Below are 21,910 nucleotides of genomic sequence, written 5' to 3'. Positions count from 1 at the left end.
CAGTACTCAAAGGCGTTCGACAGGGACTGACTGCAAGATGAAGCAGATCTGGACCCAGCAAAGGTTTTAAAGCAGTTAGTATAATGACACTAGTGGGCACTAAGGAAATATGCTCATAAAGAACAAACATACAGAAAAATCTCAAAAGAGAAAAAGAAACTTTTTTTTTAAAAAAAAAGCACATTCTAGAACTCAAAAATATAATATCAGAAGTAAAAAATATGCTTGATGGATATAAAGTATAGTAGTAAAGACAAAAGACTCAGTGAACTTGAAGATAGACTAAGAGAAAGTATCCAATCTGAAAAAGAACAAGACATGAACAAGGCCTCAGGGATCCCTGGGAAAATACTAAAAGGTCTGAGATATACTTAATAAATTAGTTGGAGGTCCAGGAGAGGAGAAAATGGAACACACACACAAAAAATTTCATGAAGTAATGGCCCCAAAAACCCAATTTTGGTGAAAGACATCTATTTACATGTTCATGATCTAAGAATCCCAAGCAGTAACCCAAAACTAGATCACAGTCAAACTGGTGAAAATCAAAGATGAACGAGAAAATCTTAAAAACAGCCAGAGAAAAAACACCACATAAAGAGGAATAAGCATACATATGAATGCTGACTTCAAGTCAGAAATGACGGAGAACAGACCGCAGTAGTGTGACGTATTTAGCTGAAATAAAGGAAAAAACGCTGATTTTCCTGCTAATCCCTATTGTTTTATAAGGTGGTCAGACCAATGTCTTTCCGCTTTATTAACAAGTGGTTTTTGTTTTTTAATTTTTCATTTGATTTTAGAGAGAGAGGAAGGGAAAGGGAGAGAGACACACACACATTGATTTATTGTTCAACTTATTTATACACATTCATTGGTTGAATCTTGTATGTGCCCTGACCAGAAATCAAACCCGCAACCTTGGCTATCGGGACATGCTCTAACTTACCGGGCTACCTGGCCAGGGCTTAACAAGTGGTTTTTGGCTGTTGGTTTTGGTTTGTTTTTACTTTATTTAAAAAAATATTTTTAGAGAGAGAGGAAGGTAAGGGAGGAGGGAGAGAGAGAAAGAGAGAGAGAGAGAAACACTGATGAGTTGCCTTCTGCCTGCACCCTGACTGGGAATCAAACTGTGACCTTTTGGTACATGGAATGACACTCAACCAACTGAGCCACACTAGGCAGGGGCTGGTTTTAATAGAGGTCTACTAGAACAAAAAGAATCAATTCAAACATAGGTGATTTTAACTGATAATACAGAAATGATTTACAGATGTGGACAGAGTCCAGGCCGTGTGGGATTTTGCTGTATGCTGAAGGCAAAGAGATGTTAATAAAGGTTTTCTGTTTTGTTTTTCTTTCAAAGATGTCTCTGGTTCCAGGAAAACATCAGGGAATACTTTCCCAATTGAAACAGAATTTGGTAAAAGAATGGATTTGGGATAGAGGGAATTAAGGATGACTATTAGGTTTCTGGCATTCACTGAGACAAAGACGACAAGAATAGACAGGTTTTTAGAGTTAAAGATTATAGATTCAGAGACACTGTCCAAGTTGCTCTTGAGATATCCAATAGGAGAGGTCATGTAGGGGATGCAAAACGTCTAAGATCAACCTTATCTTTAAGAAGTCTACAATTTAACTAGGGAAACAAAGCAACAGACATAAAAGTAAATAAATGATTGTAAATAATGGTAAAAGCTTAGAGAAAAAAATGGATCAGAGTAAGTTTAAGGCAGTTGAAAAGGTGTTCTAGAACTAGGATCTGAGTTGGGTCTTAAAGGATGGGAAGTACTAAACAGGTGAAGAGAGCAGCCCAGACTCAAGAAATCACATGAATACAGCATGAGAAATCTGGGTGGGAGGAAGGGGGTGGCAAAGTGTTATCATGCCCCTTGAAGTAGAGGGTACACACTAGAGAGACCGGGCACCGCAATGATCTAGAAATGCAGCACGTTCTAATAAGCGGTGAAACCATCTATGGAGCAGAAAAAAAGATTAATGCATGTGGTCAATCCGCCCCATTTAATTTATAGTTCACAGAGTTTAACTTACTAAGTAACCATATCAAAGTGATGGTTATTTAGTACCTGGTTACTCAAAGTATGGTCTGGGACCAGCAACACCAGCATCATGTGGGAACTTGTTAGAAATATAGAACCTCAGGGCCGACTCCAGACCCACAGAATCAGAATCTGAATTTTAATAAGATGGCGATAAAGTATGCATGTCCAGGTTTGAGAAGCATTCCTTCAGTGCTGCTTCAGTGCTTAAATATCTTAATATGCCTTTAACTATAATGTGAGGAAGTCTCTGTAAAGTGATATAAATTATGTGTTCAATTTTCAAATACATGCAGCTATGGTATGTAAATTTTTCTTGAATCTAAAATAATTTTTCCACTTACTTTCTCTCACTATATTTACTATTATTTTATATTAGATCAATGAGCACTATTTAATTAAAATTAAGCCAAAATTCCCATTTCTCATGGTTTAGTTCTCTATTGAAGCATTTCTACCTATTTTAAGAAAGTCCAATCACAGGAGGACCTCCGTCTTTAGAAGATAGGTACAGCCTGGTCTAACATCCAAGCACTGGCCAGGACCTCATCTCTAGTACATGGGACATTCAATGAAGTTGGATGTTTAAAGGCAACAGCCATTAAAATCACCAAATTAACTCTCTTCATTCTGATGGCATGCTTACTTCTTATTGTTTTGGTGTTTTTTAATTATAATTTGCCTTTTATTCCTACAAAGAAACAATAAAATGATCATGAAGACATTCTGGTTCTTTTGAGAAAATCTTATTAATTTAAAACTGGAAATAAAATTCAATTTAATAGAAACTGAAAAATTTCAAAAGAAATAGAATTCAATAAATGGTTATAATTTCCATGAAAAAACCAACAGCCCTTTTATAGTGAATATAAGCAACCACCACCAAGGATTCCATTTATAACAGCAACAAAAAGAGAAAAGTACCTAGGAATAAACTCAATAAAAGCAAAGTAAATAAAATGTTAAAAGAGACCAAAAGACAATGTAAGTAATGAAAGACTAATAAAAATATCAGTTCTGAAACAAAATTAATCTATAAATTTCACACTGTAATAAAATGGCCTCTTGACATTTTACGCCATAAAGTCAGAGTTCACATGGAAAACTGAGAGGGTAAAATAGAAACAAGGAGGAAACTACTTAATAAACATTATTTGTGAAGAAGGGCAATGGCCTTTCCAAGTATTACATATATTTTCTCTAAGCATCGAGCACAATAAAGTAGTAAAGAGTTCAGATATATGAAAATTTACTGCGTGACAGGCCTGAACCATTAAAAAACTGTGTTTGTGATAACTGTCATTTAATCAGGAAAAGTAAGTTGGATCCCTACCTTACTCCTTACAAAATAAACTCCAGCTGGCTCAGCAACTTAAATGCAAATAACAAAATCATAAAAGTAGGAGGAAAAATGAGGGAAGTTTTGTGTTTTTTTTTCTTTAAATAATCTCATCACTGGGGACTTTTAAAGCATGACTCAAAATCCAGAAACTATTAAAAAAGACTAATAAACTTTGCTATAAAATCTTTAAACTGGGTAAACAGGCATAAAAAATAAAATTAAGAAACAAATGACAAAGGGAAAAATATTTGCAACACATAGACAATTTCCTTAGTCAAACAACACAATTAAAAACCAGTAAAGAATGGAATGGGGTCACAGAAATGACTCCTGAACAAATAAAGACTCACTCATAAGAGAATTGCAAAATAAATTATAAACCAAAACTTCCCATGGATAAAATAAAAAAGGTTTTGAAAATAGTTTTGTGTTGAAAAGGAGATAAAACCAGAAAGCAATTTAAACAAAATGCACATTCTCTTTGACGCAGCAATTCCTCTTTTAAAAATGTATCCCTGCCGGGCTGGGTGTGGCTCAGCGGTTGAGCCTCGACCTAGGATCCAGGTGATTGGGGTTCGATTCCTGGTCAGGGCACATGCCCCGGTTGTGGGCTTGAACAATGACTCTTTCATCATTGATGTTTCTATGTCTCTCTCTCCCTCTCCTTTTCTCTCTCTGAAATCAATAAAGATATATATATATTTTTAAAAAGTATCCTATAGATATACTTTCACGTGTGAGAAAAGATACAGTATTTTAATAGCAAAAGCAAAAGATCAGGGGGGAAAAAAACCCATGTATCAAAACAAATCCATTCAGTAGAGTATTATTTAGCCCTAAAAAACACACAGCCTGTTAAGAGAAAAAAAACCCAAGATGTATACTAGAGCATATAGTATGCTGTCATTGGAATTGTTTAAAAAGTAGGGAGTGTCAATGTCCTATATATCTTTGTATATGTGACTGAATCTGAAAACACACAAGAAACTCTTTCGGGTGGTTACCTTTGACAAGGGGAACCATAGACAAGGGAATGAGGGTCAGAGGAGAAAAGATTTACATTTCGATTATACTTTTTCCAATCATATCAAGTAAATACATACATTTTTTTTTTTTAAGGAAGGTGGTGGTGTTTTTAAATTGAGGTAACTTTACATAAGTTTCAGGTGTACATTATAATTTGATATCTGTATACACTATAGTGTGCTCACCACCAAAGCTCCAGTTTCCACCATCACCATATATTTGATTCCCTTTACCTATTTTGTCTCTCCCCTCTGGTAACCACCAGCCCATGAGTTTGTTTTTGTTTGGTTTTGTTCTTTTGTTTCTTTTTGTTTTATTGAAATCATGTTTTTGTTCTTTTGTGCCTGATTTACTTCACCCGGCATAATACCCTCAAAACCCATCCACATTGTGGAAAATGGCAATCTTTCATCTTTCTTATGGCTGAGTTGCATTCCATTGTATACACAGTTAACCCTTCAACAATGTGGGGGCTAGGGGCACAGACCTTATGCAGTTGAAAACCTATGTATACTTAGGTTGGCCCTCTATAGGCAGATTCCCAAGCTCAGATGAAAAATCCTGTTTTGATCTGTGGCTGGTTGAATGTACAGATTTGAAACCCAGGGATGTGGAGGGCCAATTGTACATTTATTGAAAAAAACCCTTCTATAAGAGGAGCTGTGCAGCCCAAACCCAAGCTGTTCAAGGGTTAACTGCATACACCACATCTTTAACATTGTGTCTATTCCTTATCCATTCTACCCATGGACCGTCAGGTTGTCTCCGTATCTTAGCTATTATAAATAATGCTGCAGTGAACACAGGGGTACATATTATCTTTCAAATTAGTGTTTTCATATTCTTCAGATAAACACCAGATGTGGAATTGCTGAATAATATGGTAGTTCTAGTCTTAACATTTTGAGGAACCTCCATTTTCCACAGTGGCTGCACCAACTTACAATCTCACCAACAGTGCACCAGGGTTCCCGTTCCTCCACGTCCTCTCCAGCATTTGTTATTTCTAATCTTTTTTATAATAGCCATTCTAGCAGGTATGAGGTGATATTTCATGGTTTTGATTTGCATTTCCCTAATAATTAGTGATGTTGAACATCTTTTCATGTGCCTGTTGACTAACTGCACATCTTAAGAAAGGTTTTATTCTCTAACCCCTTCTCCAATTCCCCACACACAAAGGTATTTTGGCTTACGCATACAACTTTTCCAAAAGATAAAGTATAAGAAATAAGAAAATAATACATGTTTCTCTTTCTGTGCCTACCTACCTATTATTCATAAATAGGTAAGTCTTGTGTTGAATCAGCTATGTTAAGCTACAATTGAAATGTAGGATTATGAAAGGAATAGCAGCTGTATGAATGATCAATTTATAATGACAGCACTTTGCTCAAGTCCCAGAAATTAGTTTTAACTGGTGGCAAAGGTACTGACTTCCAACACAGCTTTACCACATCAAGACTACAGCTATCAGAAACATCATAACCAGATTAAGAAAGGCTAGAACAAAAAAACTTTTTTTAAAAAAAAAAGCCACAATTATAGTCCTTATAATGAATTATAAGCTATCCTTTTATAGTTTTAAAGGCAATAAATTCTCTCCTTACAAGAAAATGTACATTCACAGAAGCCCTTTATCTTTTATTCCCCTTGAAAATGGAACTCTTTCAAGAGCGATTTTCTACGAAGTTTTAGGAATAGAAGAACTGTTAAAAGAATGAGGGGGAAAAACAAAACAGTAGCAACATTTCTCAATTATAAAGTTCCCCAGAGTCATTTACAAGTGATCAAATGCCCTGACTCAAAAGGAAGGCAATCCTCAGACACTGTTTCTTTGAGCTCTTCTTACAGAGACACTGAAGTAACTGTAACACCAGTTTAGATACTATTTTCTGCCAACACAAAATCAAGTCACTATATGTTTATTAAGTCACAATTCCACTCTACACAACTGTGTGCTATCAACAAGAAAATCAGTTATTCTTTTCAAATATTAACACATACATTATTTCCCACATGCCTTTTATTCTCAAACAGAACAGTACAGTACTTAACAAAGCTATTATGCAGCAACTAAACTTAATACTCTTGCAGAGAAGCCCAAGGCATCTCACCTAACACTGCTAATTTATTAATTTGTCTTCTTTGCTATAAAGTTTCATGCTTTTCCAATGTTAGATTACCTTAAAACCAATTATAGCTTCAGTTGGCGATCTACTTTAATCTAAGTATCTGCAAATAATCTTAGTAAAGGAAATGCATTTTAAAACTTCAAAAGATGTAGTTTACTAATAAGCATTAGACTTTTTAGTCTAAACCATTTCCTATAAACCACTAACCTGTTATAATAATATAATTTAATTTTCTATTTTGCTAATCCAAACTGACGAAATCCAGGAAATAAACTTGAGCTGCTGACATTTCAGGTCATATAAACTGCAAAATGTGTGAAGTGCTATAAATAATTCACATAAAAAAAGAGTAGAAAGAAATTGGAAAGTGAGTTGGATTATTTGGGATTAAGGATTTTTGGGAAAGCCTAATTTAAAATGTGGAAAATGGAGATTTGCTAAATTTGAGAAGACTCACTGATGGACATGAACTGAGTTAGAATGTAGATGGATCTGCATGAGAATACAACATGCCTGCAAAGGATGATTTCACAAGGGCTCGAGTACAACCAACATAATATAAAGGTCACAATACAGAGATGCAGAGGAAAGAAGGGACAGGCAGGGGACAGGGGCCTAGAAAGTGAAGGGTGGAATTATTCCTGCTCAAAAGCTGACACATATCTCATGCAATTTTAGAAAATCATTTTGTTCTCTGGATACCTTTTTTGCCTCCCTGATTTAATCCTGATAAGACTAGGCTCTTAACCTACGAGGTCTCAATTATTGATTCTTGAAACAAAGCTCTGCTTGTTACAAAATTTCTCTAGGGCAAGGACCCACAACACCCCCCCCCACCCCAACTTTTATCAGGTTCTTAAAGGAGTCAACGACAACAGTTAAAAACATTTTTCCATGACCCTATTATAATCACTGCAACAGAGAAAACTGCAAAACCAGCCTGTGCCACTTACTCCTTTCCCCAGTGCTATTCAACTTGGTTTCTAACCCAGTAACCCATTACAAATATAGGACAGGAAGACACCTACTGTGCTTAATTATGGAGTCCCCATCCTGCACCTTGCCAACCAGAGTTAGTTCAAGGGTCATTTCTCTGACATCATGATTATAAGACTGCTACTATCCTTGAAGATCTTGGAATAATTTTTGAAGTCCTAGATATAAAATTTAGAAGCTAAACTCTCTTATGCCTAGTTTCATAAACTTCTTTCCATCTTTAATGTGTCAAACCCAAGACTGAATGTCTTCTTATATTTTTCATTAATTAGGAAGATGTTTAAGAAACAACATAATCCACAAATAATATCTTCACCATTAATATCAAGATAGGAAAATAATTATGAAAAGGGGTAAGTCAGGACTAGCACTGAGGTGGCTCAAAAGGGAGAGGGCTATCCTAGCAATGAAACTGGATCTGCGGCCCTGGGATCTACCTTAGATCTACCAGGTCTGCTTCCTCAACTGACTAGTAAGGACCAATGACACACAAGTTTTCCACATTCACAATGCACACTGCTCAACTCTGTTTTTGTTTTGTAAATCTGTTCAATAATTTTTATGTTATTTCTATGTTAATCATTATTTGTTAATAACTGTTAAGGCTGAAATCCAATTTTAGACTGGATTTAAGGGCCAGTGACAACGACTCATTCTGATATTTTAAAAATTGGTTTTCAGATTCTTTACTTCTATATAAGTGGTAAATTAGACTTCATTTTACTCGTGGGGAAATACATGCTTTTAGTTAAAATGTTAGCTACATGCCAACATGTAATGTACAGAAACCAACTTTGAAAAACAGATCGAAGAACATCTGCTGAACACCTAACTGTGTAAAGAAGCACTAGAGCATTTGAGGCATTAGAAACACAACAACAAAATCCATCTTTGTCTCTTAGGGACTTACAATGTATTTTAAAGGGCAGGAGGGGTCCCCATAAAGAGAAAAACACAGGGTACCACTTATGGATGGTATGAGCCGTACATAACTTAAGGCCTCTATATTCTCTGAATTTCTGACAATGGTCAGAAACAGGACAGGCATCTGATCTGGCCCCAGTAAGAAAGGTGGAACCTAGATAAGCAAAAAGAGCAAGACATGGGGTAAGGAGAGGGTCCTGTACAATGGAACACGGTATATGGTGAGTTTCACGAACAACAGTTAAAGAGCTTGGCTACGATAATGAAAGGTTCATGTAGGGAAGAGAAAGAGTGGCTGGCAGGCTAACCCAAATGACCCCGAGTGGTAGGGATTTGGACTCTGTCTACACTCTGCAAGATTAAAAGTTCACTGGTGTGTGTGTGTGTTTGGGAGCAAAGTACAGAAAGTCTATATTGCAAGGAAGACACTGGAAGAATGCTAAAACTAGTCTAGGGATGAAACAGTGAGATATTAAGCTAAGATGGCTGCACAAGCAACATGGGAAAGCAGTAACTAATGCTGAGTGTCATTCCCCAGTTCTTCAGTTCAAAAATTGTATTTAACATTTCTGAATCAGTATGCATTTACAAATCAAGGCGTACATACAACCCAGTGTTGTTTGCCAACGTTGAAAACACTTGCAAAACTGGTCATGTATCATAATCAGAACCAACAAACACCGGATTTGGAAGAACTGAGTAATTCTGAGAATTAATGGGAGCGAAGCATTTCCAGGGATTCTGCAAAGGTTCAGATTAAAAGCGGCTGCACCAGATAGAGCCACAGACCAAATCAGGGATGGTAGGTGGAGACTGTGCTCTGGATAAATGAAATGAATAGAACATCAGGACATGCGGTATAAAGGACAGTTGGAAATGCAGGACTAGAGCTTTGGGGTGAGGGATGGCCACAGGGCAGAAGGAAAGTACAACTTTCTATCTTAAGATGCCAGGGGCACACGCACTTATACAGAATAAAACACCAGTTTTTAAAACAACCTATTCATATATTATATAGGAAACAAATAAGAATCGACAATTTATAAAAACTCAAAAACTGTATCTCCAAAAATCATGACCTGTGGCACAACAGCAATGTGCTGCAACCCTCCCTCTGCCAATTACTCTATCGTCCGCTCCATCTGGCTAAGGGGTCGCTCAGATACTGCAATGTACCCAGCCCTGCTATCCTTTCCAAGTCATTAAGCTACAAAAGGGGTTTAGGGTTATCTCCAGGAAAAAACAAATTGCAATTACAGTGCTGTTCTTCGTAAGGACTGGGGTAAGCCTGGCACATATTTTATACAAATGGCTTCACATTTCAGAAAGTGAACATTATAAGACTGGTTCAGTTAGCCAGCTTACCTGTATTTATATAAACAATTCAAAGGCGAGATAAAGCAAAATCTACCTTAACCATCTAGACCCCGTACCCCAAAGTGCTTGGCCTTCCCTGTAATAAGAACACTTACAAAATCCAATACTTTATCTATAGAATAAAATTACATTATTTATAATTAAAAAAAAACACCAAAGGTATGCCCAACTGTCTTAAAACACATTAATTTTCCATCCCTTCCCAACCAAACATGAATGGCAATTTTCAAATAAATTGACTTCTTAAAAAACACACAAAAAATCAGCCTAGGAAAGTAATCTAAATTCTTTAAATAAGAAATAAAATCCTGAATCCTTTGAAAAACATACTAAATAAAGATGGAGAGAAACACTGATTATTAAACATGTTGTACCATAAAAGCACATTTGTGGTTTCTTTCCCCCATAAGGACAATATTTTAAGTGGCGGTTGGACTTCTTAACCACACAACCCACAAAAATGACTACCCAAAATAGAGGTAAATTTGTACAAGTACAATGAAAAATATTAGCATACAACATTTTGCAAGAGCAAGTATTAAAATGCTGGTCAGAAAACAAAAACAAAATAAAATACAGGTCAGAAATGCCAGCACTTAAAAGAAAGGCAAGTTCTATTAAAAAGAAAAAATGAAATAGTCTTATTTCAAGTTTTAGGTCTCACAAGGCTCCACATATAGAGTAAAACCTGTTCAAGAAGCAAATCCAAGGCCCTCTAGGGAGCCAGAAACTTTATAACACACTATTTACAAGGATCTACACATGCTTCACTGTGAGTTGGCATATAATTTACTTTTACTAAAATAATGAATGTTATTCATTCCCACTAATTTTTCAAGTTTAAATATTGCTACTCTAAAGTTAATTCTAGCCCCCTTTCTCTCTTAATCCTTCATTTCTTTAACCTTACCTGTTGTAACCTTTTCATTTTCATTTAGCAACCCCAATACCAAAATTCACATGACCTAATATAAAAGAAAAAAAAAAGAGGCAGGATTTCCAAATTAAAAATAAGACGTTAACACCCTTAACTGCCTTCCTCTCCCACCTAAGCCAGAAAAATTTAGCCATTTATTTAGTAATATTATGAGGGGAAGGGTAGAATAATATTGACTATTTGATGTTATAAATTACTTAAAAATGGGAATAAACAGTGAGAGGGAGGAGGTAGATTTTAGATCTTAGCTTAGAATGTATCAAATGCCCTAGGTTCTCTCAGGGTGGGGGGTAGTATTTGGAAATGTTTTGGGAAGAAAATAAGTTTCTTTAAAGTAAGACATATCTGTGAAGACTTTGAAGGAAAATTATCGCCCAGTCCAAACCAACTCACCCTTAGCAAGTTTAATATAAAATAGAATTTACATAGAATATTTAAACATCAGTATAACATTTACTCTTCCTGTGGTTCTAAAAAAGTATATTTTTATAAATGAGTCTGTATAAGAACGACATGCATTCTGTCTCACATTAGAGCTTTATGTATCATACATGCAGGCACAAATTTAAATCAGCCTCCTTTGGGATTTCAAGGTTCTCTAATCACAGACAACATTGTTGATTACAGTATATGTGCGTAATCAAGGTTTATCAAAAACAGTCATCAGCCAGTCACTGTTAATGTTTTTGTCCAGTGTTAATGTTTTTGTCCAGCCTCACTCCCTTTCTATAGGGATGAAGACAGTCCAATGGTTAAGAAAGCAGGCAGGAATCTGTCAGGCTTGGATTTGAACCAGGTTCTGCATATTAGATATGTTATCTCAGGCAAATTTATCTGATCTCTTTGAACCTATTTCCTCTAGTGCAAAATCCCTACCTCTAAGGTAGATATGAAGATGAATGTAAGTAAGAGTTACCACTTACCAAGTATTTACTATTCTAAGCATTTTACATAAAACCCATTTTCAAGACCCCCGATGAGGCTGCAGTATTATTCCCCTCGCTCCACAGATGAGGACCTAAGGCACTGTAGAAAACTAGGCAGGTCCGAATTCACAAAGCTAGTAAGTAGGAGAGCCAGGACTAACTCACTTGAAACCTACCTCTTAACTTCTATCTACATGAAAACTGAGATAATATATTTAAAGATCTCCACGCAGTGCTTGACCAACAGGAAGCATTCAATAAAGGCTACTGTAATTATTGGAAACTACAGCCTCATATACTTCTCTACACATAGGTCACTCCAGTGAGGTCTTGTTAGTGTCCACAGAGGACACTCACCTAGATAGGAGGTGAAGAGGAAGAAAGGCTTAGAGAAATAATTTTAGTAATTCAACATTCATTTTGTTAGTATAACTTCAACAAGTTATCAAAAACTGATGGGAAAAGCAGTTTTAATACTGGAACCATAGAGGAAAGAACACAAAAAACCTTCAAGTACAGCTAAGGATAAAGTGAGGACAAGATAGACACAAAAACAGGAAGAAACACTACTCCTGCCCTCTTCTAACGTCCTCTGCATCCAAAAAATAAATTAGGGATTTTTTTAAAGCTTAAAAACTCTAGCAACATTAGAAGTGCTTGAACAGTCACACTATTGCAGGGAGACCCAAACCTGGACACAAGCACATAAAACAAGAGGCTCAAGTCCCAATCCTTGCCACACTGTGCCTATAAACTACCCTAAAATCCTTAAAAAGGACACTGTAACTTCACTGTACAAACAAGAAACTCAAGCCAGATGGTAAGTGACAACCTTAAGACCAAGCAACTAGTATCAGAATTAGAACAAAATCACAGATTTTCCTTAGCCATGTCCAATAAATTTTCTTTCCTCTAAGCACTAATTAATGACAGTGTAGTGAGATGCTTCTTAAAAAGTACCCTGCCTCAACTAATTCCTACCATCAGGATGACCTGATAACAATTTTACTTCCACAAAGAAAATGACCATTCTTGTCCATCACTGTCTTCTCCCAGTGCCCACATTACTTGAAAGCACTATTTGTTGAATAAAGTAAGCCCCAAGCCATCACCCTCAAACCTTAAAGTTACAAATAAAACCCCAAATTATTAAAGGAACTCAATACATTTACTCTTAAGACCATTCTCCTCTATATAAATGTCTAGCCCATCAGGCCTCTTTTAATTTCATAGCCTATTCTACGAAACCTTGAACAATCTGAAAAGAGTCTATCATATGTAATTATGACCATATAAAACTTTAAATTCAAGGACAAGCATAAAAAGGCAATTCTCCACATTTAAGAAAACTCACAAAATTTTCTAGCTTTTTGCTGAATGAACCCTTCTCTAGTTTTAATAACTTAGATATTGTGTTAAGGCTACTTGGTATTTACTGTCCCCTACAAGAAGCTTGAAAAGCCAAATGAACTTGACCACTTTTACCACACCCCCCCCACCCCAAAAGCACCAAGAATTATTATTTAGTCTTCACTGCTGATGCCTCTTATCCTTGCAACTTAATTTTTCTCCTATCAAATGAGGGAATAGGTCAGATTCAGAGGAAGCAGATTCTGGCCTATTAAAACTGAGTAAAAGAAGCCACAAGAAACATCTCATTAAAAAAAAGGCAGACATATATTTAACCATCTGTGCAAAGCCATCTTGTGCTTTTAAGTCCCATTTCCAATAATATTCTACAGTCAATGAAAGGTCAAATAAAGCAGCAATGGAGAACAGTGAGAAACTGATTAAAGTTACATGAACATTTGGGGAGTGAAGCTTGCTGATTCAAACATACAGCAATTATGCCCAACAAACTAAACCTCTCGCTCACCTCCCTTCCACACACACACACACACACACACACCCTCCCCCCCCCTGTACTCACTAAAGTGTCTGTCCAACATGATCTTGTTTTATCAAGAAGGAAACGCCCAATTTCAAGTCGGTGAAATATCTGGTGGACTGGGGCATCATGTGATGTTAAACAGCAGGCAGAAAAACCACCACATAAATTAGTTATCAGGAAAACTGCTATCCTGTCACCAGCCCCCATATTTCTGCTTTACAGAAGTGCTAACCCAGAGGCAGATATTCTTTTTTTTCTATACTTTTTTCGGTAATATGAAAAATGACCAAAAGTTTATTTGAGCACAGGACTGAAGAAAATGATTAGTATCTTAAGTCATTATTTTAACGATTTCCACCTTTCAAGTCTTTCATCATAACTCTCAAGAATCCCACAAAATTTACTTAGCTCCATTCTTCCTTAACTGTGTTTTACAGTAAGACAGCAGTCTGCACCATTTTTATGGGAATGTACAGGCAGAACAGCTCTCTCCACTGCAACTACATTCTGTCCTTCCCTGGCCTGCTTCTGCTATTTATACCTAGCTAATCATGGGTCATGGCTCACTGACCCAATAATAGACGGCATCCTAGGGCTCCTAAAACACTGTCACTTCTCTAATGTATATAGCTGGGATTTCATCAAGTCTCCAGAGTTTTATAATTAATCTTGGTTTTCCAGAAAACTTAGGAGAGTCATAATTGAGAGGAGAGGTGCTAAGTAAACAGTCTTCTTAGAGCTCCTTGCCCCTTCTGTTAACTGTTAAATAACCTCAGAAGTCAAGAGTTGTTTATAGCTGTCATTTTAAGATACAAAGGAAAACAGTGATTGGGCACCCTTGTCTTAACATAAATCCATCCTTGCACCCCAGGCAAACTCTTTCTTCTAAAATACAACATGCAGACTCTGCCCCACATGTCTATCATAATTAATTTGAAATAAAACACGTGAGTTATCTTAATTTAAAAGTCATTATTGAACTTACTAGAATTTTATATATCGGCACTCTTCTATTCTCAGGAATGGAGACTGACATCCCTTCTAATGTCTTTAGGAAAAGTAGGAATGGCAGAAAAGGCACACATTTGGATTAAGACAAATCTAGGATTAAATCTGAGTATGGTCACTCCTTAGCTGTTTAACGTTGACGGAATCTGTGTAACATCTTTAAATTTCAACTTCTGCTTCAGGAAAATAGGTAAAAACAAAACAAAACACCACTTAGCTCAAGAAACAGTGGGGAGGATGCAAGGAAAATGTGAAGCACCCAATACCTAAGAGGCCAATAAATTCCATTCCCTGAAAGAAGTACTGAGTTGAAAACTCTAGAGAATCCTTATGACATGAAAGAGACCATTAGCACTTCTTGGAAGTCTCCTTTATAACTACCAGACACACTGTTGGGCACTTTTTCATACTGTCTTAATTAAATCTTAAGATATCCTTTAAGCATTTTCTCCATTTCCCTGTTCTAAGAGTTTAAATAACTAAGCAGGTTAAAGAAGTGGTAAGTCCATATTCAAATCCAGGTCCTTCTGACTCTACCCCCTAGGTAGGCTCTGCTTACTGTGTGTGCCTTATGTGGATGGCTACTTTTGAAAACACATGCTGCTCTCAAACAGCGATTTCAACTGAAAAGAAGTTAGAATTGAGGACAGTTTTACAAACATAATAAATTCCAAAGTGAACAGTGATTTATAGATCTTAATCAAGCCTTCCATCATAGTTATTAAGGTTTATTACCTAAACAACCACAAATAATAATTTCAAGAATTGTCCTTATACAGAAACCATTATTTACAAAACCTAAGTCATCAAAGGTAAGCCACAGTATGGACCACCCATGCACACACACTATAATACAATCCTCAGCTCAGACCAACAACCAGGGCTACTGCTGAAACCATTCCAAGAGACCTTGGTGGCACTTGATTCACTTAGGGATTGAGTGTCTGCTGTATAAATAGCACTATTTACTGTAAACCCTTGTAAAAGTCCAAGACAGACTTACCTTATAATAAATTTCACGTTTCATTTGTAGTCAAGATTGAGGTCCTAAACAGTATACAATTTGTATGTAAGCTAAAAATAAGTTCTCAGTACTGTATAAATTGCAGCTCCTCCCAAACTATTATTTCCAGTCAGATGACCAAATTTGTGAATCATTAACAAAAACTTTTAGCAGAGAACCTAAGGTTTAATACTTCAATATTTCACAAGACAAGGACATAGGAGTACTTCTTATGACCTATATTTAATCATAAGTGTATTCCCAAAATTAAACTCCAGTAGAGTTTACAAAGCACAGCAGCCATGGGTGCTAGTTTACAATTGTGGTTTTAAAGCTCTTTTTGAAAAACACTTTTAAGAGTTTGAAAAATTTTTTCTCTCCAAAAATGAAAACATGCTTATGCATATAAAATTTTACATGCCCATTAAAGTCCATATATATAGTTCCTTCAATTTACAGGGAATTCACCAACCCCAGATAAAGACCCCTTGTTTAGGAAGTCATTTACAGTTTTAAGAGATTTTTCTCCTAGTTTTCAATAGCATGGTCTCAAGAAATTTACACTTATCATTTTATAAAAATTTATTTACTCGCAACTTTACATTAACAGGACAGTTCTTCCAAACCCTTTATATTCTTGCAACACTAAAAACAAACTCTGGTGTCCTTTGTCCACTAGTATTAAGAGTGCTCACAAGATGTGTGGCCCTGAACTAGGGGGTGCCAAAGAAGAGAATTCCAAGATATTGTCAAGGTCAGTGACCTAGAAAAGTTTATAATCTATTTGCACAGTCTGTTCTATTAAAAAACAAAAACAAAAAAATGCCTTCCAACAATTTACTGACCATTTTGAACAAAAACAGGCGTGGTCTTTAAGCTGAAACCTTTAAATGGACAGGAAAAGTAATTCTGTAGAAAAAGGGACCAGAAAATAGATTCATAGAAATTAAAGGAAAAATATGACTGAACAACTAAATTTTCTAAGCAACATATACCTAGGAATGTGTTTGATTTACCAAATACACCTAGTTTGAAAAACTAGAGCCAATTACACAAGTTATGTCAACCTGAAAATTGGAAATACAAAAACATTGAATTAGATGTAATTATTAAACTCAACAGAATCAGTAATACAAAAATCAAACATTCTATAAAGATTTCACCTACATAAAAAAAATGTTACTGCAAACTATTAAGACAGCAAAGAATTTAAACAGCTGGGGAACAATAACAACAAAAAAACCTGGCTGGTGTTATACATCCCCACTATCATGCTCATGGCAGACATCACTAATTAATCACAGCACCGTTTCCCCCCCCTTAGCCTCATAATTTCAACAGGATCTTCCAATAGAAATCAGGGTGGACATTATAACTAAACCTGTTTATTTCCTTGACAGCTGTTTTTTAAATACTATTCAAGTAAACTAAATAAAGCACCAAAAGTTTATGTATTTAATATTCAATAAATTTATAATAAATTTTATTTATTTTAAAGTGAATATTCAATAAATTTATAATAAATTTTATTTATTTTAAAGTGTTTCCCAAAACACAAAATTCTCTTTAATAGTTTAAAATTTTCTGTTAAACAGAATAAAATATTACGGTAAATATAACCTTAATTAGTAAAAAAATTTATTTAAAAAAATGTAACACCCTCCCCACATGAAAGAGCTCTAGAAAACTGTAATTAACTATACTTTTGGCAGCCCTCATTTTTTACCCAATTTGAATTTTAAAAAGACAAAATTACTTTTTCTGAGTATCAATAAATTTAAAACCAGGCATACCTATATGATTTAGGGATTAAAAAAATACAATCTTTTCTTAAAAACAGTATAGTATATATCTGTAAATGGAGTAAGAGAAAGAAGCACTTTTTCCTTGGAATTTCAAAGAAATAAGGGTCAACATTAGCAAAATATTCTTTAAAGAGAATATATGTGGCCACTTAAGCTTTCTGTCACTTCCTTCCAAAAAACAATCTTAGGTAGAACAGACTCCAGAAAGGAGATGATACCAAAGGAAATAAAAATCCTGGAACTCTAGGATCATATTACAGGTGGGTGATGTTTAGCATAAAATAAACCGGAAGGAGTGAAAACCTGGATTCAGTAAGTTGTAAGAGAGCACTGTAGGATAAGTGAGAAAGAATTATTTCCTAAATCCTCAAGTCTAGCAAAGAAAAACCATACTCTAAGAAACCAGGAGGCTCTAGCTTCCTAGCTTCAATAGAAGGATTCGAGTATTATATATATAAGGTTGACAGATGACAACACAATGGCAGAAATATAAACACCATAAAAAGGGGCATTTCCCTACCCCAAGTCCAACCTCAACTGGTACTGATACTAAAAATAATAAACTGCTCTGAAAAAGTATCTTTTAGTGTCCATTAGAGGAAACTGAGTATATCTGAAAATACTTTTTTAGTGAAGTTCTTTCAGAAGCTTAAAGTAGGCATGACCTCAAAGTATATGTATCTTACGCACTGTAGAGCTCCCGATACCCACTCCAACTTTTTCTCCATACTGCACTACACTGCACTACTTATCTCTTAAGTACATAAGTAAACTAAACATTCCTTGACCAGGGCATTTTTTTCTCCCTAAAACAGGAGTGAAACATGAACCATCTGTAAGGACTGGAGATATTCCTAAAGTGTGTATAAAACCTTTGAAAATACATTTGCATCCAATTGTCACTTGGTGCTTCATTTGCACAGGCCACTTATTTGGAGGTCAACGAATTTAAAATGTGCCTAAGCTGCCAAACTACATGTGGAGGTAAAAGCGGATCAACTTTACTCCGAAACTATTTTGAGTAAATGAGCATGACACCAAGAAATAACATCAGGGTTAATACCTGGGTAATTATTGCTAGAAAGAGATTTAGGGGCAAAGAGAAATGCTCACTTAGCTTACATTTACAGGCCGCCTTTTTTCAAAGTGGCTTTAACCTTAGTGGCAGTTCATAAACAGCACTTACTAGGTAGAACCTCTATGATAAACGGGGGAGGAGATCTAAAGGCTTATCAAAGGTCCTGCAGAGGGCCAATTATGGAAAACCAGTTTTCCAATCAGTGAAAGGAATGAAGGGGGACACAGGTCACAGGAACCCATCGTCTTCTCTCTCCCTTGCCTAGGAACAAGTGTCCCAAATGTGCCCAGCCTAGACCGGGGCTCCAGCCTTTGGTAATGAGTAACGAAAAGCTACGGCTGAAGCGCAAACTTACCTCCTGGATGCGCTTCCTGGCCCGCTGAAGCACTTCTTCGTAGCCCTTCTGCCGCAGCTCGCTAAGGCTTTCGTAATACTCCTCGGGGTCGTCGGTCTCAGTGAAGAGTACCTGGGAGAGGATTTTCCAACCGCAGGTGTCCAGGCCGTGGCCCAGGTAGACCTGGAGCTGGTAACACAGTGTGTCGATCTCCTGCTCGGTCATCTCCGGGGCGCCCCCGAACAGCACGGTCCACATACCCGACGGCTCCTCGGGGAAGACGGGCAGGCACGGCTCCAGCTGCGAGTTCACCGAGCACAGCTGCTGGTGCACCGCGCGCAGATCCTGGAAGGAGAAGAGCCCGGCCCAGCTGCACTCCTCGGCCGCGGACTCCAGATCAGTGGTGGGTGGCTGTTGCTCGGGGTCCAAGAGCACCAGGGATGCCGGGGCCGCTTCGTCCTCCCGCACCATTTCCAGCACCTCGATCTCCTCGGAGACCGCCCCGCAGGCGCTCACTACCCTCACCGAGGACACCGGGACCTCCCTGGGCGCCGGAGGGGCTGCCGCAGCGGCGGCCCCCGCCACATCTCTGCCTTCAGATCTCTTCCGGACCGGGGTGGACTTGGCCCGCACTGGGCTCCTGAGAGGGCTTTCCGCGCCTTTGCCCGCTGAACTCCGCAGCAGCGAGTCCCCCCGAAGGTTGCGCGTGCTCCGCGGAGAGCCGCCCTCCGCCCAGGCCGAGCTCCTCCGGAGCCCGGGACTCCTCCCCAGAGCCGCAGAAGCGGTGGCCTCCGGGCGCCCCTTGCCCGCCGGGCTGCCCGGCCCGCGGGTCCCGTCCGACGCGGCTGCGCCAGACTCGGCGCCCCCTCGCGTCCCCGCCTGCTCCCGGGAGCCGCTCCTTTGCCTCTGGGCCGTCCGGTTGTGGCAGGTTATGGCAAACTTGCCCTCAATCTCGTTCCAGGCCACAATAAAGACGAACTTGTGCTTCTCGCGCTCGTCGAACACATGGGGCCGCACAGCCACCCAGTCCGACTCGAGCGTCTCCTCCAGCGCGAACGACATGGTGGCTCCGGCGCCAGGCCGCGGGGGAGGCGACGCTGGTCCTGTCCGCCCGAGGATTCACCGGCTGGCTGCGCCGCGCCCCCCGCTCACCCGCGCCGGGCGCCTTCAGCCATCTTAGCGTCCCAGCCGGCTCTCCTCGCTCGCTCGCCCGTCGCTCCGCACTCGGACCCGCCGCGCTCCTTTGTGGACCGGGTCGCGGCAAACACAGACAATACGCGTCCCTGGAACAGGTAGTTCACATGGTCACGTGCGGCCGGATCTGTTTACAAGCCCGGCGCTGCGGCAGCTCCGCGCCCGCCCCGGCCGCCCCCCGCGCGAGGCCGCCGCGCTGCGTCTGTGGCGCCCGGAGGTAAGGCGCGGGTCCCGCGGGGCCGGGCAGGCCGGTGGGCGACTGGGGCCGGCGGTGAGCGCGTCTCGGCCGCTCGCCCGGGCCGATCTCTCCGCCCCTCCACCTCTTCCCGACCGCGCGGGGCCGCCTGACGGATGGACGCGTCTCCTAAACTCCGAGCTTCAGTATCGCCACAATGTTACCATTCGGCTGCTGACGTCGGCGGCTCCACGAGGGACGTAAACACCGGCACGTGCCGCACGCTGGTGACGCGGCCGCGGCGGCGCGCACACCCCGCCCGCGCGCGCCGGCGCCGCCCCTCGGCGTCTTCCCGCCCCTCCCGCGAGCGGACGCGCTCGGGATTCTCGCCTTCCGTCGGCTCGGCGCCCTCCTCTCTCCGGCCGCGGCGGCGGCTCGCGCGGCGGGGTCTGCGGGGGGAGAGCGACAGGTGTGTCTAGCCGGCCAGGTCGCCTCCGGACCCCGGGAAAACGCGGAACAAAGAGGAGGAACTGAAAGCTCTCGGAGCCCAGCCGCTCGGAGGCCCGCCGTGTAAGTCCGCCCGCGTCCCGGTGGCGGAGTCCCGCCCTGGGAGCAGCGCAGCGCTACCCCCGGCCCTCGGGCCCTGCCGGCTCTGCGTCCCCAGACGGCTGGTTCTACCCCAGCACCCGTGAGGCACCAACTTAACGGATGAAAGAGTACCGTCTAGAGACATCCCAGTAAAACTCCAAACCAAAGCAGCATTAAGCGAAATTTCAGTCGTGCCCTAATAGCGTGACCGTTTACGTGTAAGCTCTTGGGTGTTCTGTGGCTTCAGGTTTCATCACTGTGTAGGTCTGTGAGCCTCCTTTGGAGACCCCTGGCTGAGCCCTGTAGAGGTGTGTGCAGTTGTCAGAGTTCCCAGGATGCACGTGCAGAAGTAAAAATCATGTAAATCTGAAGAATTCTGCTGTTCGTACTACCTGTGATGAAACACATTCTTAACACGTCCCAGTGGGTCTTATAATCCAGTTCATGTTATTGGCATTCTTTTTCCTATTCGTGTCCAATTCCTATTGCAGGTATTGTGCATTCGCAGTAAAGTACAATGAGAATTTGTTCTTTTACGTGTAGACACGTTTCAAAAATATATGCAAAACCGTTTGAATAACCGGGCATTGTCAGCTACACTGCCTTTTACTTCAGTGTTGTCGGGCCATCTGGCTGAACAGCCAAGGTGTTAGCCCTGTCACTCAGCAGGACGTTTTAGACCCTATGGATCTGCTTTGACAGAAAGGTGGAGGGGGCACTTTGGGCAGGATGAGCAAAAAGGGAACAGGTTCGGTTTTTCAACCTTTTTGCAGTTCTGTATGTGGAACCGCACATTTTCAAAGCTTGTAACTGAACTTGTGTCGACCCTCAAATGCAAGTCAGAGATACACCTTTCAAAAGGTAGGAAAAAGGAAGACCCATCACAAATATGTGGCACCATCTAAGCAAACAGTAGCATGTTATAGAAAAGTTTTTCATCTTTTCTGCTGAAAAGTTACTCCTAAAAACTTTTCTGATAAAAGTGATGATGTGATCACTAGGTCTCTTCTTATAATACATTATAGGTAAGTATGAATAAGAATGAACAATAAAAGAATATGTTTATAGGAAATATTTTTATTTACATGTATTGCAGTTTTATTCACAG

At 39.4% G+C, this 21,910-nt stretch overlaps 1 protein-coding gene and 1 pseudogene across 1 annotated transcript in view; one reads left to right on the top strand and one right to left on the bottom strand.

Moving 5' to 3' along the window:
- The window catches only part of JMY (junction mediating and regulatory protein, p53 cofactor), a 66,887-nt gene extending 46,671 nt beyond the window's left edge, over nucleotides 1-20,216 (bottom strand). Inside the window, exon 1 of the mRNA XM_087815431.1 lies at nucleotides 18,867-20,216. Coding sequence (XP_087671557.1) covers nucleotides 18,867-19,907 — 1,041 coding nt within the window. The 5' untranslated portion in view covers nucleotides 19,908-20,216. The remainder of the gene's footprint in view (nucleotides 1-18,866) is intronic.
- Nucleotides 20,147-21,910, top strand: part of LOC107535069 (chloride intracellular channel protein 1 pseudogene) — a 34,249-nt pseudogene continuing 32,485 nt past the window's right edge.

Source organism: Miniopterus natalensis, chromosome 3, assembly GCF_054644295.1.
Source record: "Miniopterus natalensis isolate mMinNat1 chromosome 3, mMinNat1.hap1, whole genome shotgun sequence".
In the NCBI taxonomy this organism is placed as follows: domain Eukaryota; kingdom Metazoa; phylum Chordata; class Mammalia; order Chiroptera; family Miniopteridae; genus Miniopterus; species Miniopterus natalensis.
Note: the sequence above shows the minus strand (reverse complement) of the source record. Positions and strands in the feature narration are given on the sequence as shown.